Below are 23,553 nucleotides of genomic sequence, written 5' to 3' on the forward strand. Positions count from 1 at the left end.
AGAACTGAATGGCCTACCTCATTCCTAAACCAATTTATACCCCTTGTGTCTCAGTACCATTCTACAAAGGGTTGCCAGAGTGGGTCACTGACTGTGTAGTGAGGTTAGATGTTCATATCCTCCCACTGTGCGGTTCAAGGTTGGTGTGTTTCGTCCGTCAGGATGCTGTACAAATCAACTGTTCCTAAATAAATACCTGTTAAATGCACAGTTTTCATCTTAATGCTCAATTTCCTCTTCCTTTCCCCTCCCTCACCTCATCACAGTTTCTCTGGACAGTGGCTGCACAGAATGTAGAACACTGTTGAATGTCATTACATATTTTATACAATATTTGCAAAGCTGCAATTGTTACTCTGCTCTAGTCAACTGTGACAAAGTGAATGCTCCTCTAAACAGTCAGCTTAATGAATAGCCAGAAATTCTGCAGCTGCTCCTCACAGTGTGAATTCACTTTGGCACCAAGGATTCTAGGGCACAACTTCACATCAAATAATCCCACCTTCCACAGGACACCTGAAATCTCATTTTTCCCTTTGATAAGAAAAAAAACCAATGCTACAATTGGGATAGCACACAGAAAACCTGGAATATTTCATTTGGGAGATATTATTAACACAAAACTGCTTGCCTCAAATTGTCTACATCAATGAAACAGAAGTACGAGGAGGAACAAGTAGGAGGAGGAAGAGAGAAGACACGGGAAGAAGAGGAGGAGAATTAGTACAATGAAGAGTGGGCAGTTGTACAATACACACAGCTGCTCAACTCTTGCTAAGACTTGTAGTTCATTGGGCTATCTTTGCTTTCAAAGAGCAGATGTGACATTAGATATTCACAAACTGAAGTATTCCATTTCAATAGATTATTGCCATTGCATGCACCATATACAGAGTACAAATATAAATCATGGATTATAAGTATGCTCTATATCATGAGTTGCACACATCCCTCCAATCTCCACATTAAAAATCAATCAACTGTAGCGTTTCCATATGCATCAAGTTGTTTCACATCATAGGATTTATCACTTCCTACAGGTGCTATTTCTTTCACTAACTATTAATGAAATTACACATTTCAAACCCAAACAATCCCACAACACTCAGTGCGTTGTAAATTATAAAATGGGCATTTCACTCTGCTTTACCGCCCCCACCCCCTGAAATAGGAAAAGTCTAGCCCCAGGGCTCCATAAAATTATCGGTGATTAGGATTCTTCACAGACCATGCAGGATATTGTACCTGTTTTTGTTTGCTGTTAATAAATCCCTCTCCTGTGTAACACAAATCAAGCTGTGAAAATTGTGTCAGAATTCAAGACAATTACGCAATCCACTCTCCAAGGTGAGGGGTGCAAGTTCCAAGCAACAAGTCAGATAAAGCATGGGTGAGATACACCTTCTACTCTACCTCAACAATATGGTTCAGTCCAAACTTCCAAAGGTCAAACTTGAACAGGGAATCACTGGGAATTTGGTTGAGATACAGATAGAAGTAGAGGTAGGACATTAACTCACAGCATCAGCCCATTAGGTCTCCCCCATTAAACATACTCTTCTCCCACTCCCACCCCCCAACACATGCAGTTTTTTGTTTGATAAGCTTGACCTTTACCCTGCATGCAATGAGATCGGAACATCAGATGGGGAAAAACATGGGAACCAAGTTACATTGTAGCTTAACCACCAAAGAAAGTCTAAATAGATGAAGAAAACAAGGGCTTATTGTAATCATGAGAAAAAGCAATAAAGAGCAAATATCCCTCAGTGCAGGTCAATACTCACCCGTCTGTTGGTAAACAAAGTGTAAAACTCTTTTATGAAGACGGTTTTAATCAGGTCAGTATCCATGATGGAGAGAATGGGCTGCCGCCCATCATAAATCCTAAAGGAAAAGGCAGAAGTGTGACAAAGTGAATCTGGGCATTGGAGAAAGTGTATTGTCTGACTGGGGGAGTGGCCTGGGCAAACCCCACTAATCCAGACTTACTGCAACAACTTTGGGAGCTCTTGACAGCCAGGTCTCCATCACTATAAAGTGATCACATGAGCATTTGTAGATATTCCCTTACTATAATAATGGTCAATGTCTCAAATTGCAGTATTTAATCCAGGCTGCAGTTACACTGCAACCAGATCAATGGGAAGCAGTCTTGTTTCACATTGGTATTGCAGCTGCAGCACAAGTGCACCTGAGTCAGGAGTTAGACTCCAACTGACACCAGAATGAAGATGAGCAACCTCGCTCAGCTTCAGTTCAGACCCTGACAACCAATTTACAATCCACAGGTTTCCTGTAAGTGCAAAGCCAAAACTGCATTGGTTGAATTTATAGGGGTTAAAATTCCAATTGGCCTGCCCTGCTGGTATGATGGACCAAACTGCAACTCTGCTACTTGCCTGAGCTGCAGATCCTCTGCAAAATTGCAGGCACAGGGTATTAGTATAATTGGGGAAAGCCACTAGCACCTACAACAGTTTTTCAACAGCAACCACACAATTCACTCATGAACAGGCCAGAGAAACCCCAGCAGCAATACCTAAGGGGAGGAGTTCCAGAAAAACCTGGAAACACAGATTTCACAGACTTCCTGCAGAATTTAACAGCAGAATGTATTTCAAATTTTTGTCACCTGTTTTCCAGCATAGCTGATTGACAGGCTGCCTAACTGTCAAGGAGGGTACACCTGCAGTACCAGGCCGCAGCCAGGGAGCAGACAGCAGGTAGGGAAAAAAGGCAATTGTTGTATGTTTGGTAAGCTGCCACTTTAATTAGACTAGCTTAGAGAGAGATTCTTTAGTCTGGAGTAAGTAGAACATTACCCTTTATTACATTATTACTATGTACAGCTTCACACTGGTCTGTGTGACACCTCCAAAGCCACGCTGCATCTATCTTCAAGTCTCTCTCTCATGTGATCTCTTACATCATCAGGGTAGGAGGCATTCTTTACACTGTCTCAAGATTAACCCTTTCTGACCCTTATACTACAGTGATAACCTGGGCAGGGAGAGGGGAAAGAGACTGTTAGGAGAACATTGGAATAGTTGATGCCCAGGATACCCAGTCAAAATGTGTTATAAATAAAAAAACATGCAAAATAGAGGAAAGCAGCCTCCATAAATGCTTTTACCATGTGACCCACCCCTCCAAAGAGTGGATTTGTTGCCCCCACCTCCCAGAGACTATTCTGGGCCAAAGAAAGTGGAAAATTTAAAAGTTCCCAGGGAACAAATATCACCTCCAGGATCAATTAACTTTGTGAGAATGTTGGAACATTTCCTGGGGCCTCCTTCGAATTCTTGTCAGTTCTCAATGGATGGAATTCCTGGGGTAGCCTGGGAAGATCTCCCAGACGCGCTCCCTTGCTGTCGGGAGCACGGACAGAAGATTCAGGCAACAGAGGAAATGGGACAATTCCCAGCAGAGTGGGGCTTCACCCCCATCTTTCCAGTTCCTTGAAGGGAGAAGTGCCCCACCTGTGTCTAAACCCAAACAGAGTGAATTTCAGACTCAGTGTAAATGCACCATTGGAGACATTTCTTCAGTTTGAATGTTTGCAAAGGAACAAAATCAGTTAAGGTTTAACAACCCCTCACCCCCACCCTGCTGAAAACGGCACAACTCAATATAAATGTAACATCCTTGAGTGCAATGATAAAAGTGAAGGTACTCCGACCAACAGTGTACATCAATGTAAATACAGCATCCTTTGACATGCTAGAATTGAATGCATCAGTGTCAAGACTACTTGGAATGATCTGTGCCTTTAAACTGTGATTATGACCTGTACAACACTTCTTGGACTACATTTTACATTACTGGAGTAAAATGCAATTTTGAAAGGGAAAAACGTCCATATTTTCATATACATTATGGCTGATGAAATGAACTCACCCCCACATCTTTCCATACTTCTTGTAGCATTCTGTATCAAACGCAAACATACCCTGACCAGGAAGAAAACAAAATCATCAGCAAAGATATTCACATAATACAAAAAGTGGAACAATAATTACTTAATCTGAATGTGGGGTCACTAGGAGGGAAAATATATTTGCTTGTATTGTTTTGATGATAAAGGACATACACAAATTACAAAAGCAAAATACTGTGGATGCTGGAAGATTGAAATAAAAAAAACAGAAAATGCTGGAAATACACAGCAAGTCAGGCAGCAACTGTGGAGAAAGAAACAGTTAATGTTTCAGGTCAATGGCCTATGTTGGATTTCTTACAAATGTTCTATTCACAAGAAACTTCTGGAACAAGGAATGCATCTTTTCAACTCCATTCCACTCTCACATCTTCCATGTGTACATTCATGTGATTTCAAGAGAACCAATCACAGGAGACAGTTTGAAAACACTTTCAATGATGGAAACAGGCCATTTGGGCCAACTGGTCAATGCCAGTGTTTATGCTCCACACGAGCCTCCTCCCATCCTATCAGCAGGACTTTCTGCCCCTTTCTCCTTTGTGTGTTTATCTCACTTTCCCTTAAATACATTAATGCGTTTTGCCTCAACCACTCCTTGTGGTAGCGCATCCCACACGCTGGAGGAGGGCAGCTGCTGTTAGATGTACAATTCTCCCACTGGATTCTGCAGTGGCAAATGGAAACAACTCAACCAGCAGAGAATGGAGGGCACTGTAAACCCACAACTGCTCCCACTACACTACCTGTGCCACCCTGCTACCTTCCCAATCCTCATCCCCCACACACACGATGTGGACAAGATCACAGGTATGCATCCTTGTCCATCTTCGAAAGAGCCCTGCTCACCCAGCCAGCAGGTGAGATAAGGACATTGAGATGCAGGACCCCCATCCCATATATAATTACAGGTGATCGGAGGGTGATGTGGCCTGACTGAGTAAATCGTGTCTTTTGGATGAGACTTTACACCGATGCCCAGTCTGCCCTCTCGGGTGGAGGTAAAATATCCCACAGCACTAACTCGAAGAGCAGGGGAGCTCTCCCTGCTGGCCTGGACAAGATTTATCCCTCAAACCAACATCACCAAAACAGATTCCCTGGTCATTATTAAATTGCTGTTTGCAAATTGGCTGCCACATTTCCCACAATCAACAGTGATTACACTTCAAAAGTGCTTCAATGGCTGTAAAGTGTTTTGCGATATCCTGAAGTTGTGAAAGGCTCTATATAAATGCAAGATCTTTCTTTAAGGCCACTCCATTAACATTGTTCAATGCCGACATTCATCAGCAGCATAAATCAGACAAAATAAATTGACACCGAGCTGAAGGAAGCATTGGGATCAAAAGCTTGGTCCAGAGAGAGACATGAGGGGATCGAGGGGGGAGGGGATCATAAAAGGTCTAAGCGAGAGGTTTAGGGGTATTTCCAGAGATTAGGGTCTAAATGGTTGGTGACGCTGCTGCCAATGGGGAGGTGAAAGAAGTGCTGGATGCAAAGGAGCCCAAGGATCGAGGAACGCAGAGTTCTCAGAGAGTTTAGAGATTTCACAGATAGGGAAGGGTGAGGCCATGGAGGGACTTAAACACGAGGATGAGAGTTTTCAAACAAGTGAGGTGTTCAAGGGCCAGGAGTCACTGTCGGTTGGTGAGGACAGAGGTGATGGGTGAATGGGACTTAGTATGAATTAGAACACAAGTCATAGTTGAATTTTTGATGAGCTTCAATTTATGGATGGTGGAAGTTGGGAGGCAGCCAGGAGATCATTGGAATAGACAGGTCAGGAGGTGCGGAATGTATGGATGAGGATTTGAGCAGCAGGTGGCATGAGGCAGGGCAGACACAAGATAAATCTCCTGCTCCTTCCCTTCACCCTGGTCTAACTGGTGACTCATCAGCTGTGGATAACTGGGCATTGGGTGGCTGGATCTCAGCTGCCTGCTAGAAGTACCAAAGAACCATTTCTCTCCATTCCCTCCCACAGAGAAGCCATTTAGCCTGCAGTGTTCAGCAGACAGTCCTCTTATATCAAGATCCACACTGGCCCGTTTTACTTTCAATTAATAAACATCACCGGGTAGAGTTTCAGCTTTGGCAATAAATCGGGAAAATTCTCTCAAAATTGCTAGATTACAGTTCAACTTTCCGCTAAATGTATTTGCACAATTACAGACATAAAATCTTCCAGAAACTGACACCGTAGTTTCTTTATTTTTCCCTCCATTAAAAAGTGTTGATGCATTGTCGGGTGATAACCTGGTGCCGTTTTATTAATATAGGGGAGAACGGGTTCATCAGCAAGAATAAGTAGTTTTAATAAGGCGTCCACTCTGAGCAATACAATTTTTTTTAAAAATCACCGACAATGATTTAAAACGATACTGAATCATTTAATATCTCCATTGGTGTATGCTAATCAATTTCTTGGTAAATTAAATTTTTGATATGAAAAATTTTAAAACATGTCAACTAGTGCCTGTGCACCCAAGATAATGGAGCACAGTTTGAAGAGCCTTCCCAAACCAGCACAATCAGCAAAATGCTGCCATTTTGGCCTGGGGGCGTGGCCAATTTTGGGAGTGAGGCCTGAGCAAGGTAAATGGAATCTTGAACCAGAATAAAAAGATCTCTCTCAAACCTCCTAGCAACCAGTCCAAGAAATAGTCAGAAGCCTGGAAGTAGGTCACCTGCTAATCCACTTGGGCTGAGGAGAAAGGAAATTAAAATGTATTCTTGTCACCATTTGAAAAAAAACACTTTCTTAATAAAAACTTGAACAATTATAGGACATTGAGAAAATACTGGATGCATAATTCAGTTGCATAGTGATGCTGGAACTTTCCGGAAGCAGCAGCTGGTGGCAAGGCAAGGCCTACTCAAAATGGCGCCCATGCAGGTGTCCTCAGCATGCGCAGGAAGCCTGTGAAGCAGCACTATCCTGACGTCCCACAGACTAACCAGCTGATGCGACGCCAGGATCCTGAATTTGGACAGCACCAGTACTGGCAATGTATTCTTCCAGCACTCTGCAAAGACCAGGCACCAGGCTGTAACATGCTTGAAGACCAGGCACCCAAATTGCATGCAAAATAGTTTATGACAACTTTTTTTTATTCTTCAAAGTGTTTTGGAGGTCTTGTGTTGAGTTCCTGGAGTCAGCAGGGACTCTTGCTGCATCCTGAAAGGGAAGGCAGAGGAGTTGGTACCTGTGCACACAAAGGCAGCAACAGATAGAGAGGTAGCAGTGACAGTGGCTCTGGGTCCGCAGCACAATGGGAGATGGAGCAGAGGCTGCAGAGAGGGCAAGTACCGCGCAATGCACTCTGCCAACCTGGAGCTGGAATCCTCCATGCTCCTTGACAGTCTCAGGAGGTTGACAGGCCAGCCAATGCACCCAGCATCTCAGTGTTCTCCTGTACGCTGCCCCATCGAGGTCCTCACCTATTTCTGGCCCATTGTGTTCCATCCCATACATTCATTGCCATTAATTTGTGTATTTGCCTCTTTAAACAAAATTTTTTTAAAAAAATCAATGCATTCATTAGCCAAACTGTTAAATGAATTCTTTTGTACCACTGCAGTCAGTCCAGGGATGAAACACTGGCATTGCCAATCACAGGGACACGAGTTCAAACCAGACTTTATAGACACTGTGAGATTGTCCTTCAGCAGAACTTCTCCAATTTTAGCTGGTTCATTAAATGAAACACTTACACTGCAGCATCAAGAGAGACAGAGTCAGTCATTCAGTTAACACCACTCCTGCTCTGCGCTGAGTCTCCTCTCACCCAAACATAGAAAACTATAAGCAGGAGCTTTGAAGATATCTCTCTCAGCTCTCAGTTAAAGGAAGAAGCAGTGCGATGGTAGAATAGTTTCATAACCAGTGAAGTTCTAACTGGAGTTATTAACATGGTCAAGAGAGGGAAATAAAACATACCTTTCTGTAATGTAGAAATGTTCCAATGAACGGCAGTGGCCTTGGCCCTGGAACTCCAATCCGTTTAAATAACCCATATGGTGAAACACTGTACCTGCAAGTTGAATTTAACAGATTACAATCCTTATTACAATCTCGACAGATTGCTAACAAAGAATGTTGATGGTGTACGGAATGCAAAAATTTGGCTATCACCTCATGCTTTTGACTAGTTTGGGCCCAGATTCCAGTTCAGACTAGTTACCCTCCCATCCTGTAACCTCTACAATAGCCACCATAGTTAAACAAAGAACAAAGAACAGTACAGCACAGGAACAGGCCATTCGGCCCTCCAAGCCTGCACCGATCTTGATGCCTGCCTAAACTAAAACCTTCTGCACTTCCGGGGTCCGTATCCCTCTATTCCCATCCTATTCATGTATTTGTCAAGATGCCTCTTTATTTTATTTATTTAGAGATACAGCACTGAAACAGGCCCTTCGGCCCACCGAATCTGTGCCGACCAACAACCACCCGTTTATACTAACCCTAAAGTAATCCCATATTCCCCATCACATCCCTACACTCGGGGCAATTTACAATGGCCAATTTATCTATCACCTGCAAGTCTTTGGATGTGGGAGGAAACCGGAGCACCCGGCGAAAACCCACACAGATACAGGGAGAACTTGCAAACTCCGCACAGGCAGTACCCAGAATCGAACCCAGGTCCCTGGAGCTGTGAGGCTGTGGTGCTAACCACTGCGCCATCTCTATGGTACCTGCTTCCACCACCTCCCCCGGCAACACGTTCCAGGCACTCACCACCCTCTGTGTAAAGAACTTGCTTCGCACATCCCCTCTAAACTTTGCTCCTCTCACCTTAAACCTATGTCCCCTAGTAATTGACTCTTCCACTCTGGGAAAAAGCTTCTGACTATCCACTCTGTCCATGCCGCTTATAACTTTGTAAACCTCTATCATGTCAACAAGTCAGGGGAAAATCTATTAAAGAGATACCAAGTCTGCCATTAAGATGATACTGAGAATATCAAAAACATTACAACACATCAAGGAAGAATAACAAAGTAGTTTTTTCGAAAAGTTAATGAGTACCTCCCAATCTAATGGGGAAGCTAATGTAAGATCTAGCTGTTGTATCTTTTATTTTCAGAGCTCATTCAGCTCTCTGGTACATCAGGAAAATTACACTAATTAGTCCATAACAGTAGTTATGCCACTGGACAGAACATTAAGAAATAATTGGAGCTTGTAACAAAGGCAAATAATAATTGTGGCGGACTTCAATTTTCATGTAGACTGGACAAATCAAATTGGCAAAGGCAGTCTGGAAGATGGATTTGTATGCAGTATGCTTTCGCAAAATGTTGATGTTCAGAGAGACTTCGAACCAGGAAGATAGAAAGTCAGCATGCAGGTACAACAAGCAATTAGGAAGGCATGCTGACCTTTACTGTAAGGGGATTGGATGACAAAAATAAGGAAGTCTTGCTCCAATCGTACCTGGAGTATTGTGTGCAGTTTTGGGCTCCATATTTAAAAAAGGATATACTTGCGTAGGAGGCAGTACAGGGAAGGTTCACTAGATTGGTGTTCCTGGGATGGGAGGGTTGTTCTATGATGCGAGGCTGAGTAAATTCTGCCCATATTCACTGGAGTTTAGAAGAATAAGAGGCGATCTCAATGAAACATAGAAGCTTCTATGTTGGGCGGCACAGTGGCTAGAACTGCAGCCTCACAGCTCCAGTGACCAGGGTTCGATTCTGGGTACTGCCTGTGTGGAGTTTGCAAGTTCTCCCTGTGTCTGCGTGGGTTTCTGCCGGGTGCTCCGGTTTCTTCCCACCTCCAAAAGACTTGCAGGTTGATAGGTAAATTGGCCATTGTAAATTGCCCCTAGTGTAGGTAGATAGAAGGAGAATGGTGGGGATGTGGTAGAAAATATGGGGGTAGTGTAGGGTTAGTATGGGTGGTTGTTGGTCAGCACAGACTTGGTGGGCCGAAGGGCCTGTTTCAGTGCTGTATTTCTAAATAAATTCAGAAGGGGCTCGAGAGGGTAGATACAGAGAGGTTGTTTCCGCTGGCTGGGGATATCTAGAACATGCAGTGGGGGGGGGGGGGGTGCACAGTCTCAAGATAAGGGGTCGATCAATTAGGACTAAAATGAGGAGAAATTTCATCAAAGGCTTGTGAATCTTTGCAATTCTCTACCCCAGAGGGTTGCGGATGCTCCATCATTGAGTATATTTAAGGCTGCAATAGACAGATTTATGGTCTCTAAGGGATCCAAGGGATAGGGGGAGTGGGCGGGAAAGTCGAGTAGAGACAGAAGATCAGTCATGATCATATTGAAAAGAAGATCAGGCTCGTGGGGCTGTATGGTCTACTCCTGCTCCTATTTCTTATGTCCTTATTCAAACACTAATCTCTTGTCTAACAGATAACCTCCATTTAAAAATGTAAATAATATTGCAATCTAAAAAAAAACAAGGTTCAGGATTTCGGAGACTTCAGGACAGGATTGTGCATTGCTTTAGTAACTGCTTCAGCAGAAACCCAGCAACATTCAAGTCTGCTATAGAATCATATAGGAACCCATGGAGATTGTAAATTTGGTGCAGCAGCATGACAATAAACTCAAAACCCTTGTGCAGTGGAACCACAGACAGTGAACATTACTAAAGCTGATGGTTGCTGGCCTCTCCAAGGGCAACATCAATTACAATGCAAGTTCGATAAAGAATACATTGTGCCAGTCTGAAACCCAATCCAACTATAGGAGATGTATCCAGGTACTGGCTTTCCGCTCCCTGCCTTGAAGTTGATGAAAGCTTTCACCATGGTAATGGCTTATTTACAGTGTACGCTTTTATTGCAGTAAAAGGAATTCCAGCACATTATGGCAGGAATAACTTATGCCAAGTCATGATCTGCTGGGACTTTCTGCAATGCCCCAGGGACCCTCACCAACTAATTATCAAAGCCTTGCCCACCCCTTAAAATGAATGCTGATGACAAATTTGGTGCATTTATGTCACTGGCACTCAAGACTGAAACATAATGGCATGGGAGAGCAGGCAGCCATGTGATTTATGTGTTTATTCAAGATAGTTTCTTCTTCGCCATACTTAGTGCACACTAAGGCACTCTGAAGATTATCTCCACACACTTTCTCACATCAAATTCAAAATTACTACAAGAAGTTTCTGAGAGACTCCATAAGGCACCGAACAAAAAAAAGTCTTAGTTTGTGGCTATAAAATTACTTCTAAAAAAAAATGCTAAGTAATAATATCAGCAAGAATTAAATTACACAGGCAAAGAAAATGAAGGAAACACATCCTCGATAAACTGACACATCAGATACAATTAGAAAGTGATGTTCGCTGCTTTTGTTTTTGAGAATGTATTTGGCACTTTTTAGAATTGCAATTAACCATTGTCAATATCCAGAGAATTGAAAATTAGCTTTTAGTACCAGTAAAAAAGTCAATAACCGCAACTAGTTGTTGCAGCTTTCTTCGAGTTCAGCAGTGAGCACCCTTGCTTTGCCGCTGACCGCAAAATCCAGGCCAAAGAATGATAGGGAGAGAGGAAGTATTAATGGGATTAGCATCCATGAAATTTGATAAATCACCAGGGCCGGAAGAAATGTTCCCCAGGCTTTTAAAACATAGAAAATAGGAGCAGGAGGAGGCCATTCGGCCCTTCGAGCCTGTTCCGCCATTCATTATGATGGCTGATCATCCAACTCAGTAGCCTGTTCCCGCTTTCGCCCATACCCTTTGATCCCTTTAGACCCAAGAGCTATATCTAACTCCTTCTTGAAAACATGCAATGTTTTGGCCTCAACTGCTTTCTGTGGTAGCAAATTCCATAGGTTCACCACTCTCTGGGTGAAGAAATTTCTCCTCATCTCAGTCCTGAAAGGCTTACCCCATATCCTTAGACTATGACCCCTGGTTCTGGACTCCCCCACCATCAGGAACATCCTTCCTGCATCTACCCTGTCAAATCCTGTTAGAAACCTATAAAATTCTATGAGATCCCCCCTCACTCTTCTGAACTCCAGCGAATAGAATCCTAACCGACCCAATCTCTCCTCATACGTCAGTCCCACCATCCCAGGAATCAGTCTGGTAAACCTTCGCTGCATTTCCTCTATAGCAAGAACATCTTTCCTCAGATAAGGTGACCAAAACTACACAATTTTCCAGGTGTGACCTCACCAAGGTCCTGTATAATTGCAGCAACACATCCCTGCTCCTGTACTCGAATCCTCTCGCTATGAAGGCCAACATACGATTTGCCTTTTTTGACGCCTGTTTCACCTGCATGCTTACTTTTAGCAACTGGTGTAAGAGAACACCCAGGTCTCGCTGCAACTCCCCTTGCTCTGTTTATAGCCGTTCAGATAATAATCTGCCTTCCTGTTTTTACTACGAAAGTGGATAACCTCACATTTATCCACATCATACTACATCTGCCATGCCTTAGCCCGCTCAACTTGTCCAAATCACCCTGAAGCCTCTCTGCATCCTCCTCACAACTCACCCTCCCACCCAGTTTTGGGTCATCTGCAAATTTGGAGATATTACATTTAGTTCCCTCATCTAAATCATTAATATATATTGTGAATAGCTGGGGTCCCAGCACCAATCCTTGCGGTACTCCACGAGTCACTGCCTGCCATTCGGAAAAAGACCCATTTATCCCGACTCTTTGTTTCCTGTCCGCCAATCAATTTTCTATCCATCACAATACACTACCCCCAATCCCATGCGCTTTAATTTTACACGCTAATTTCTTATGTGGGACTTAGTCGAAAGCCTTCTGAAAGTCCAAATAAACCACATCCACTGGCTCCCGCTCATCAACTTTACTAAACATCCTCGAAGAATTCTAGTAGATTTGTCAAGCATGATTTCCCTTTCGTAAATCCATGCTGACTCTGCCCGATTCTACCACTGTTCTCCAAGTGCTCTGCTATAAAATCTTTGATAATGGACTCTAGAATTTTCCCCACTACCGATGTCAGGCTGACTGGTCTATAATTCCCTGCTTCCTCTCGACCTCCCTTTTTAAATAGTGGGGTTAAGGGAAGATCTTGTTTAACCAACTTGATTGAATGTTCTGAAGTAACAAGGAAGATAGAGGAGGGTAGTGCAGTTGATGTGGTAGACGTGGCTTTTAGCAAGGCTTTTGACAAGGTCACACACAGCAGACTGGTTAAGAAATAAAATCCCATGGGATCCAGGGAAATACAGCAAGGTGGATACAAAATTGGCTCAGTGGCAGGAAACAAAGGGTAATTGTTGACAGGTGTTTTTGCGACTGGAGGGTTGTTTCCAGTGGTGTTCCACAAGGCTCAGTACTGGGTCCCCTGCTTTTTGTGATAAATTTTAACAATTTGGATGTCAATGTAGGGGGCACGATCAAGAAGTTTGCAGACAAGACAAAGATTGGCCGTGTAGTAGATTGCGAGGAGAATAGCTGTAGGCTGCTAGAAGATATTGATGGTCTGGTCTGGTGGGCAGAAAAGTGGCAAATGGAATTCAACCCGGAGAAGTGTGAGATGCTTTTTTTGGGGAGGTCAAACAAGGCAAAGGAATACAAGATTAATTGGAACATACTGAGAAGTGTAGAGGAAGAGAGGGATCTTGGAGTGAATATTTACAGATCCCTGAAGGTAGCAGGACAGGTCGATAAAGGTGGTTAAGAAGGCATATGGAATCCTTTCCTTTATTAGACGAGGTATAGAATATAACAGCAGGGAGGTTATGCTGGAACTGTATAAATCAATCATTCATTAGGCCACAACTTGAGTACTGTGTGCAGTTCTGGTCACCTCATTACAGAAAGGATGTAACTACACTAGAGAGGGTACAGAGGAGATTTACGAGGATGTTGCCGGGACAGGAAAAATGCAACTACGCGGAAAGATTAGATAGGCTGGGGTTGTTCTCCTGGGAACCGAGAAGGCTTGAGGGGAGATCTGATTGAAATTTTGAGGAGCCTGGATACAGTGGAGGTGAAGGGTCTATTTACCTTAGCAGAGAGGTCTATGACTAGGGGGCAGAGATTTAAAGTGATTGGTAGAAAGATTAGAGGGGAGATGAGGAAAATGTTTTTCACCCAGAGGGTGGTGGGGGTCTGGAACTCACTGCCTGAAAAAGGGTAGTTGAGGCAGAGACCCTCAACGTATTCAAAAGGAGTCCGGACCTGCACCTCAAGTGCCACAATCTGCAGGGCTACAGACCAAATGCTGGAAGGTGGGATTAGACTGGGTGGATCGATTTTCAGCCGGCACAGACACGATGGGCCAAGAGGCCTCTTTCTGTGCCATAAAGCTTCTATGATTCTATGATACAGCACTGAAGGAGGCCATTTGGCTCATTGTGCCTACTTTTTTTTTTTGAAAGATAAGAAATTAGTCTCACTCCCCTGCGCTTTCTTCATATCTTTATAAACTTTACCTTTTGAAGTATTTATCCAATTCCCTTTTGAAGGTTATCGATGAATTTGCTTCCACCATGCTGTCAGGCTGTGCAGATAGCATCTCACCGTATATATAAAAAATCATTTCCTCTGTTGCCTCCACTTCTTTTGCCAATTACCTTAAATCCATGTCCTCTGGTTACCAATCCTTCTGCCACTGGAAACAGTTTCTCCTTATTTACTCTGATCAAAATCCTTCAGAATTTTGAAGACCTCTATCAAATCTGCTCTTAACCTTCTCGACTGTAAGGAGAACAACCCCAGCTTCTCTAGTCCTTCCATAGAACTGAATTCTTTTCTCTTTTCTCCCTGGTACCATTCTCGGAATCACCTCAATGCCCTCTCCAAGACCTTGACCTCCTTTGTAAAATGTAATGCCCCAAATTGGCTGCAACACCCAAGCTGAGGTTTAAACTGTGTTATAGAAAGGTTTGCAAAACTTTCTTGCTATTGCACTCTATGCTTCTATTTATAAAGCCAATAATTCTATAGGCCTTTTAAACAGCCTTTTCAGCTGGTTCAGCCATGTAGAAAAACTTTTGTACATATACCCACAGATCTCTCGGTTCCTGCATCTCCTTTAAAATTGTACCATTTAGTTTATATTGCCTCTCCTCATTCTGGCTACCAAAATGAATCACTTCATGCTTCTCTGCGTTAAATTTCACCTTCCATGTGTCTTTCCATTTCACCACTTTACGTCTTCCTGAAGTCTATTACTATCCTCCTCATTGTTTTCTACATTTCCAAGTTTCGTATCATCTACAAACTATAAAATTGTGCTCGGTATGCCCAAGTCCAAATTATTATTATTATATATCAAAAGGCTGCATTTGCTGACAATACAACCACTAGGTGGCACCATACTGGCACATACACAAATGCAGCCTCATCCACTGAAACGTCACTGTCTGACATCGTCTCAGGCAGCTGCCAGTAATAAAGATGGTGCTGCTCAATTTATCACAAAAACAAATTAACCCCAAATCTCCTCAATTGCTGCGATTGTGGCCTTCATTCCATCCTCAACAATACTCTGCTCCCTCCTGCCATCGCACTTCTCTTCACCGTTCCCTCACTCGCCCGTCTGCTCGCTGCTTGCTCCCCGCTGCCTTCCCTCAGCCACTTGCTCATTCCCTGCCCCCCCTCCCCCACTGCTTCTTCGGGCAGCATGGAACGATTGGACGAGGAGGGAAGCAGCGAGGGTGGGAACGATTGACTTGGGATGGGATGGAAGCAGCGATGCTGGGAGCAAGTGGCCGAGGGGGAAGCGGCAAGGGAAGGCAGCCGGAAATTGAAAGCGGCGATTGAAATCGGGATGGCGGGAGGGAGCAGGGTACTGTTCGGGGGAATGGAAGCGGCAATCGCAGTGACTGAGGGGGAGGACGTTATTGTGTGGTGACATCAGCGCGCACATGCTCGCATTCATACTGGCAAACATTTGCACACATTGATGATATCCGCGATCGTTCTGCGCAGGCTCTGCGTGGTCAGGAGTCACTGCGATATCAAAAAGATATCCTTGTACCCAATATTGACCTCTGGGGAACAGCACTATACTTCCCTCCTGTCTGAAAAACAACTGTTCACTAATACCCTCTGCTTTCTGATCTTTGCTTTTCCTGCATTACAATGGAGACTGTACTTCAAAAAGTACTTCATTGGCTTTGAAGCGCTTTGAGACATATGGTGGCCGTGAAAAGGTGCTATTTAAATGCAAGTCTTCGCTTATTCTTTCCTGAGCCAATTTTGTATCCGCGCAGGTACTGCACTTTTAAATCACACGGGCTTCAAATTTTGCTCACAAGTCTTTTATGCGGTACTTTATCAAATACCAGTTTCTCTAAATTAGGTCACACACGCACACACACACACACACAGTCACATGCAATCTTGGATCTATAAATCCATCATGGCTGCTCCACTTCTGACAACACAAAGAGGAAGACCTGGACAACATTCAGGCTTGGGCTGATAAGTGGCAAGGAACATTTGTGCCACAAATGCCAGGCAATGACCATCTCCAACAAGGAGAATCTAACCATCTCCCCTTGACATTACCATCGCTGAATCACCCATCAACATTCTGGGGGTTATTATTGACCAGAAACTTAACTGCACCAGCCATATAAATACTGTGACAACAAGAGTAGGTCAGAGGTTGGGTATTCTGCAGCAGGTATCTCACCTTCTGACTCCCCAATGCCTGTTCACCATCTCCAGGACAAAAGCCAGGAATGTGATGGAATGCTCTCCATTTGCCTGGATGAGTGCAGCTCCAACAAAACTCAAGAAGCTCGACACATTACAGGACAAAGCAGCCCGCTTGATTGGCACCCCATCCATCACCTTAAACCTTCACTCCCTCCACCATAGGTGCATCATGGCAGCAATGTGCACCATATACAAGATGCACTGCAGCAACGCCCCAAGGCTCCTTCGACAGCACCTTCCAAACCTGCGACCTCTACCAATTGGAAGGACACAGACGCATGGGAACACCGCCACCTGCAAGTTCCAAGTCACACACCATCCCGACTTGGAAATATAGTCACCGTTGCTTTGTCACAGAGTCAAAATCCTGGAACTCACTATCTAACAGCATTGTGGGTGTACCTGCACCATAGGAACTGCAGCAGGTCAAGAAGATGGCTCACAACCACCTTAAGAGCAATTGGGGATGAGTAATAAATGCTGGTCTCAGCAGTGACGCCCAATTCCCAAGAATGAATAATAAGAACAAGGAGGTCTTGGTGCAGGAGGTCCAAAGGAAGGGGGAAGTCCTGGTGAAGTCCTCAAAAAATTTCCAGAATAAATATAGATAGAGTGTTGGGGATGTGTTGACAAAGTGTCCCAGAAAGTTTCTTGGTGTGTTTCAAAAGTCCTCTTCAAACATTCAGCAGAGAGTGAACAGTAAAAAGGTAATTAAAGCCTTTAGGTGCCACTCTAAATCCTCTGCAATGATTTTCTCCCAATCAGCTGGTTGCTGTTAGGAGAGGTCGTTAGGTCAGGCACTATCCACCAAAATGCTGTTCTGCTTCCTTAATGAGCACCAGCAAGCAATTTAAAATTGCAAATGGCCCAATAGTGATCCTCCAGGAGAATGTTCCTGTCACAAGCTTCAACTCCTTTACCAAGATGGCGTCTTATGCTAACATTCACTAAACTAATGTTTCCGTTTAAGACCTCATTTTGGCCACCTTGGAGGTTCTTTAGCACTTACAGTTAATCACCCTCAAAAACAGTTAATTATAGATTTTATCAGATTACATTTATTATATTGAGACAAAGTTTCACATGAACATGACGAAACCGTGGACTGGGAAAAGGCCATTCAGCCTATCGAGATCATTCCCTCCAATGCACCATACACAACTACACTGTCATGACCTGGAGTGGAAATTGCAAAGGCACTGGCCATAATTTTTCAGTCTTCCTTAGATTCAGGGATGGTGCCAGAGGACTGGTGAGTGGCAAATGTTACACCCTTGTTCAAAAATGCATGTAAACATAAGCCCAGCAACTACAGGCCAGTCAGTTTAACTTCAGTAATGGGGAAGCTTCTAGAAATGATAATTCAGGACAAAATTTATATTCACGTGGGCAAATGCAGATTAATTAGGGAAATCTGGCAAGGATCTGTGAAGGACAAATCACGTTTAACTAATTGCTGAAGTTTTTTGATGAGATAACAGAGAAGGTTGATCAGGGCAATGCTACTGATGTGATGTACATGGATTTCCAAAAAGCATTGGATAAAGTGTCACACACCAGACTTGTGACCAAAGTTATAGCTCATGGAATAAACGGGACAGTAGCAACGTAGATACAAAATTGGCTGAGGGACAGGAAACAAAGAGTAGTGGTTGGTGGATGTTCTTCGAGCTGGAGGAAGGTTTGTAGTGAAGTTCCCCAAGGGTAGGTGTTGGGACCCTTGCTTTTCCTGATATATATTAATGACGTAGACCTTGGTGTACAGGACACAATTTCAAAATTTGTGAATGATACAAAACTTGCAAACATTGTGAACTGTGAGGAGCATAGTGTAGAACTTCAAAAGGACATAGACAGATTGGTGGAATGGAAGACAAGTGACAGATCAAAATTCAATGCAGAGACGTGTGGAGTGATTCATTTTGGTAGAAAGAACATGCAGAGACAATATAGAATAAAGTGTGCAATTCTAAAGGGGGTGCAGGAGCAGAGGGACCTGGGTGTATATGTGTATAAATCATTGAAGGTGACAGGACAGGTTGACAGCATGGTTAATAGAGCATACAGCATCCTAGGCTTCATTAATAGGGGCATAGAGCACAAAAGCCAAGAAGTTATGTTAAACTTGTATAGAACACTGATTCAGCTTCAACTGGAATATTGTGTCCAGTTCTGGGAGTCACACTTTAGGAAAAATGTGAAGGTATTGGAAAGAGTGCAGAAAAAGTTCATGAGAATGGTTCCAGGGATGAGGAACTTCAGTTACTTAGACAGACGGGAGAGGATGGGACTGTTTTCTTTGAAGAGATGTTGAGAGGAGATTTGATAGAGGTATTCAAAATTAAGAGGGGTTTGGACAGAGTAGATAGAGAAAAAACTGTTCCCATTGGTGAAAAGATCAGCAACAAGAGGACACAGATTTAAGATAATTGGTAAAAGAAACAATAGTGACATGAGGAAAAGCTTTTTCATGCAGTGAGTAGTTAGGATCTGGAAAGCACTGCCTGAGAGTGTGGTAGAGGCAGATTTAATCGAGGCATTCAAAACAGAATTGGCTTGTTATCTGAAAAGGAAGTATTACAACCAGGTGAGAAAGAGGTCTAGGGTTCCATTTCAGCCTTCATCTGGTCTTACTGTAACAGGGTTTAATTTTAAACACCTTGGTCAATTCTTGTTCACCACTTTCCAACTAAGGCAAAGAAACCTGTACAAACAGGCTTTCTTAGGTTTAAAGAAGAAAAGTTGGAATTTATTAAACCTAAACTCTAATTCAGTTGACGCCTACGGATACACGATGCGCCCACACTAACATGCATACGCGATACACAGTACAAATTGAGACAGTAAAGAGTAGAAGAAAAATAAAGTGGAAAAGTTTGAGGCAATATCTGAAGAGTTGTTGTTATGGTTTTGAGCTCACTGTAGAGTCCTTGATTGTAGCTAGATCTTGCTTTTCATTGGGGCCCAGTATTCTTAAACTTTGTTCGCTGTAGGAGACTTTTCTCTCTTGTGGTTCATGTGTCTTCAGTTAATTCAGAGGCTTGTGAGAAAGAGATGGGAGAAGACAGGAGAGATCTTCTCAGTTCAGGAGCAAACAAACAGACACTCCGCCTTTAAACTCTCTGTGGCCAGTTCAAAAGAAAACCCTGGAACAGCCAGTTAGTCATGTGACCAGCTGGTCTAAGCAGTCCTGGCTGTTGTGGATTGTATCCTCCTGAGCAGGCCCTGGAATGTATTTCCTCACCTTTAATGTCTGTTAGTACGTAATTTTTTTTCCAGCGACGGTTGATCTGTTTAACAACTCATTTCCTCGCTCCAGCAACAGTTAAACCTCAATGTCTATAACAAAATTGATGTGCCTCATTCTTGACAGGTTGCCTTGCAATGACAGGAAGAATGTGCAGGTCTACAGGGAGAAGGCAGGGAGTGGCACTAGGTAAATACACTGCTCTTTTGGAGAGCCAGCACAGACACAACAGGCCGAATGGCCTCATTCTGTGCTGTAACAATACTGTGATTCTAAAGATCTAACCCACTGCAAAAGGCCAAATGATAACATTTGATACCAACTAAAACTTCCTCTATGTATTCTCACCATGTACTGCACAATGGTTTCACTTTTACAAAAAACAGCTTCGCCTCAAATCCGTCTCTGTCACATTCAACCTACCTCCTGCAAGTGTATTATGTAATTTTGAACCCAGATAAGAGAAGTCCTTCCACACCTTACACAGTGTCTTGTATTATAAATCCCTGCAGAGTAGAAGTGTTTCTTATTATGATTGCCCCTGTTTGTACAGAAGTGAAATATATCCCTTTTATACAGAGCAGACTTGAGATTACAAGATTTCCCAGCTTGGTGCAAATAGCAATAAAGCAGCAGGATTTCAATCTCACCAGTCCTGAGGTTCATTTTGTCCGAAAGTGGAAACTGGAAAAACAAGTAAAACGCGACCAATTCCCACCTACATTTAAATCCCATGTAAATCGATATCCTCCTCCCCCAAAATAAAATCCCACCAGGATCAGCTTCCCCTCCAATAAAAATAATAAAGGGGGTGAAATTGCTTCTCCCGGCGCTGCAGATTTCCATGGATTTCCGGGACAGACACTCACTGATATCATTGAAGACCCCGCCCACCCCAAACACTGTCTGTCCCGCAAAATCCCATTAAAATCAGCCTCTCCCCCCCCCCCACCCCACCCCCCCCAAATAAAATCCCACTGGGATCAGCTTCCATGCCACCTCCACCCTGGCATCACTTGCATTAACTAGGAGGTCCAGCCCCAAAAGGCTGATGTGCTGTGAGCCGCGGGCAGTGAGCAGGAGGAGGGGGAAATGCTCCGGAATCAGCACCGATTCTCCAGCACCGTCCTCGGCTCAGCCCACACCCACTCTGTGGGCATTGGGGGAGGGGGAAGACTGAGGAGCCCCCACCCCACACACACACACTTAGAAACAAACAGAAACTAGTGACAAATGCTGTCAACCTTCCTCATTCAAACAGTGAATGCAGTTAAACTTTGTGACTATTTCTCACATGGTTGGAAACAGGACAGCGATTAAAGAAATCAATCAGACACTTACCAAGACAGCAGGAGCAGGAAAGTGAGGAGAAGGATCCAGGTCTGGTCGGACAGAGCGCCCCGGATCAGCCCCAGACTCTCTGGGAAAAGGACAGTCATCCTGAGAGAAGTCAGAGAGCGACTGGGAGCCTGACCTGGGCCTTGGGTGTATTTAAAGGGAGTGTCAGTCACAAAGCAGGGAGGGAGAGGGCGGGATGTTCACTTCTTACATAAAACCTTGAGAGGAAATGAGTGACTGGCTGGTATCTGGTATCTGCGTTTTGTAATGAGGTATTGAAACATTGTGTGTGAACAAGGTCCTTTTAATCTACCTATTTGTGCCCCACTTTTATCAAATTAAAAAAAACAAAAGTTTCCCATTTTTAGAAATGCACAAGTAATAAAACTCAAATTACACAAGAGAAAAGAAACATAATAAATTTAAATAATAATACTATTCCCGATGTTAACTGCACTGTTCAGTGCCTGTGGTGCCCAGCGGCCATGGAAGGCCTCAACCGTATTGATGGACACGATGTGTTCCTACAAGACTGTGGAAGAGAGTCAGGCAGACAGAGTGCCCACTCCCCACTGGCCATGTCCAACATGGACTGTGGATGGCCACCTTGGTCAGGCCCACGAGCAGGTCCTCTGACATACCCACCCCTCCCAGAACCCCATACCAAATAGCCAAAGATCAGGAATGTGCGAGACTGAATTGCAGCCAGAAATTGAGGAGCAGCCCCTTCAAATAGTGGACAAGGTGCAACCGCCTCATACACTCGAATCAAGAATTTGTCCTCAAGATATTGTTCCCACCCCTGGGCTGGGTCTAAACTAAAGCAACTTATTTCAACAGGAAATGGGCACTTTTCACGTGAGTCATGCATAATTCATTGCATCACCAGTTTCTTCTGATTGCATAACTGCTTTAACAATGAAGTAAAAGATAAAGCTTACATTTATAAAGCACCTTATCATGACCACAGGACATCCCAAAGCACTTTCCAGGCAAAGAAGTATTTTAGAAGTGGAGTCACATTTGAAATGTAGGAAAACGCAGCAGCTCGTTTGTACACAGCAAAGTCACACAAACAGCAATGTGATAATGACCAAATCATCTGTTTTGTAGTGATGTTGGTTGAGGGATAAATATTGATCAGGAAAACTCCTTGCTATTCTTTGAATAACACCAAAGGATCCATTGTGTTCATCTGAAAAGCAGACATGGCTTCAGTTTAATGTTTCATTTGAAAGACGGCACCTCCGACTGGGCAGCATTCCCTCACTGCAATTGTTAGCCCAGATATTGTGCAGAAAGGGCTGCATTAAACACTAAGCAAATACCTCAATTGGGTTTCAAACATTTAACAGCAATGTCATTACTAATAGGACATACTGTAATAATCTTAGCTGTTATTGGCACCTGGTAATTCACTCTGAGACACCTGGTACTCCTGTAGACAGTGACACTCTTTAATATAAGGTGTTTGTTTAGTTTGGATAGTCGGAGGATGGCATTCATCCGCCAGCTGCCTGCATTTACACTATTAAAAAGCCAGCTCCCATCCACTCACAGTGCAATGGTATATGGTTTTTTTGTGGATCTCCAGTATCCCTCCCTTTTATAATGGGAAGTGTGGGTTTCCCAAGCTTGAATCCAAATTTGTTGGATCCCATTAGTTACACAAAGAGAGACGAAGTCCGACTGTAGCTTTAAGAAACGTTATTGCAGTACTTCTTGGTTACATCATCAGCAAAGCAAACAACAACAACACCTGGGCTCTTCTCTCCTCCTTTTCTCTCCCTTACAGAAGTGAAATATATCCCTTTTATACAGAGCAGACTTGAGATTACAAGATTTCCCAGTTTGGTGTAAATAGCAATAAAGCAGCAGGATTTCAATCTCACCAGTCCTGAGGTTCATTTTGTCCTGAAGTGGAAACTGGAAAAACAAGTAAAAAGCGACCAATTCCCACCTACATTTAAATCCCATGTAAATCGATATCCTCCTCCCCCAAAATAAAATCCCACCAGGATCAGCTTCCATCCAATAAAAATAATAAAGGGGGTGAAATTGCTTCTCCCGGCGCTGCAGATTTCCATGGATTTCCGGGACAGACACTCACTGATATCATTGAAGACCCCGCCCACCCCAAACACTGTCTGTCCCGCAAAATCCCATTAAAATCAGCCTCTCCCGCCCCCATAAAATCCCACTGGGATCAGCTTCCATGCCACCTCCACCCTGGCATCACTTGCATTAACTCGGAGGTCCAGCCCCAAAAGGCTGATGTGCTGTGAGCCGCGGGCAGTGAGCAGGAGGAGGGGGAAATGCCCCGGAATCAGCACCGATTCTCCAGCACCGTCCGCGGCTCAGCCCACACCCACTCTG

At 43.7% G+C, this 23,553-nt stretch overlaps 1 protein-coding gene across 1 annotated transcript in view; it reads right to left on the reverse strand.

Moving 5' to 3' along the window:
• The window catches only part of LOC137383268 (cytochrome P450 3A30-like), a 51,556-nt gene extending 30,216 nt beyond the window's left edge, over positions 1-21,340 (reverse strand). The window contains exons 1-4 of the mRNA XM_068055808.1: positions 21,181-21,340; positions 7,884-7,977; positions 3,901-3,953; positions 1,788-1,887 (exon numbers count right to left, since the gene is read on the reverse strand). Coding sequence (XP_067911909.1) covers positions 1,788-1,887; positions 3,901-3,953; positions 7,884-7,977; positions 21,181-21,278 — 345 coding nt within the window. The 5' untranslated portion in view covers positions 21,279-21,340. The remainder of the gene's footprint in view (positions 1-1,787; positions 1,888-3,900; positions 3,954-7,883; positions 7,978-21,180) is intronic.
• Between the last annotated feature and the right edge of the window lie 2,213 nt (positions 21,341-23,553).

The sequence above is a fragment of the Heterodontus francisci genome, chromosome 24 (assembly GCF_036365525.1).
Source record: "Heterodontus francisci isolate sHetFra1 chromosome 24, sHetFra1.hap1, whole genome shotgun sequence".
NCBI lineage: Eukaryota > Metazoa > Chordata > Chondrichthyes > Heterodontiformes > Heterodontidae > Heterodontus > Heterodontus francisci.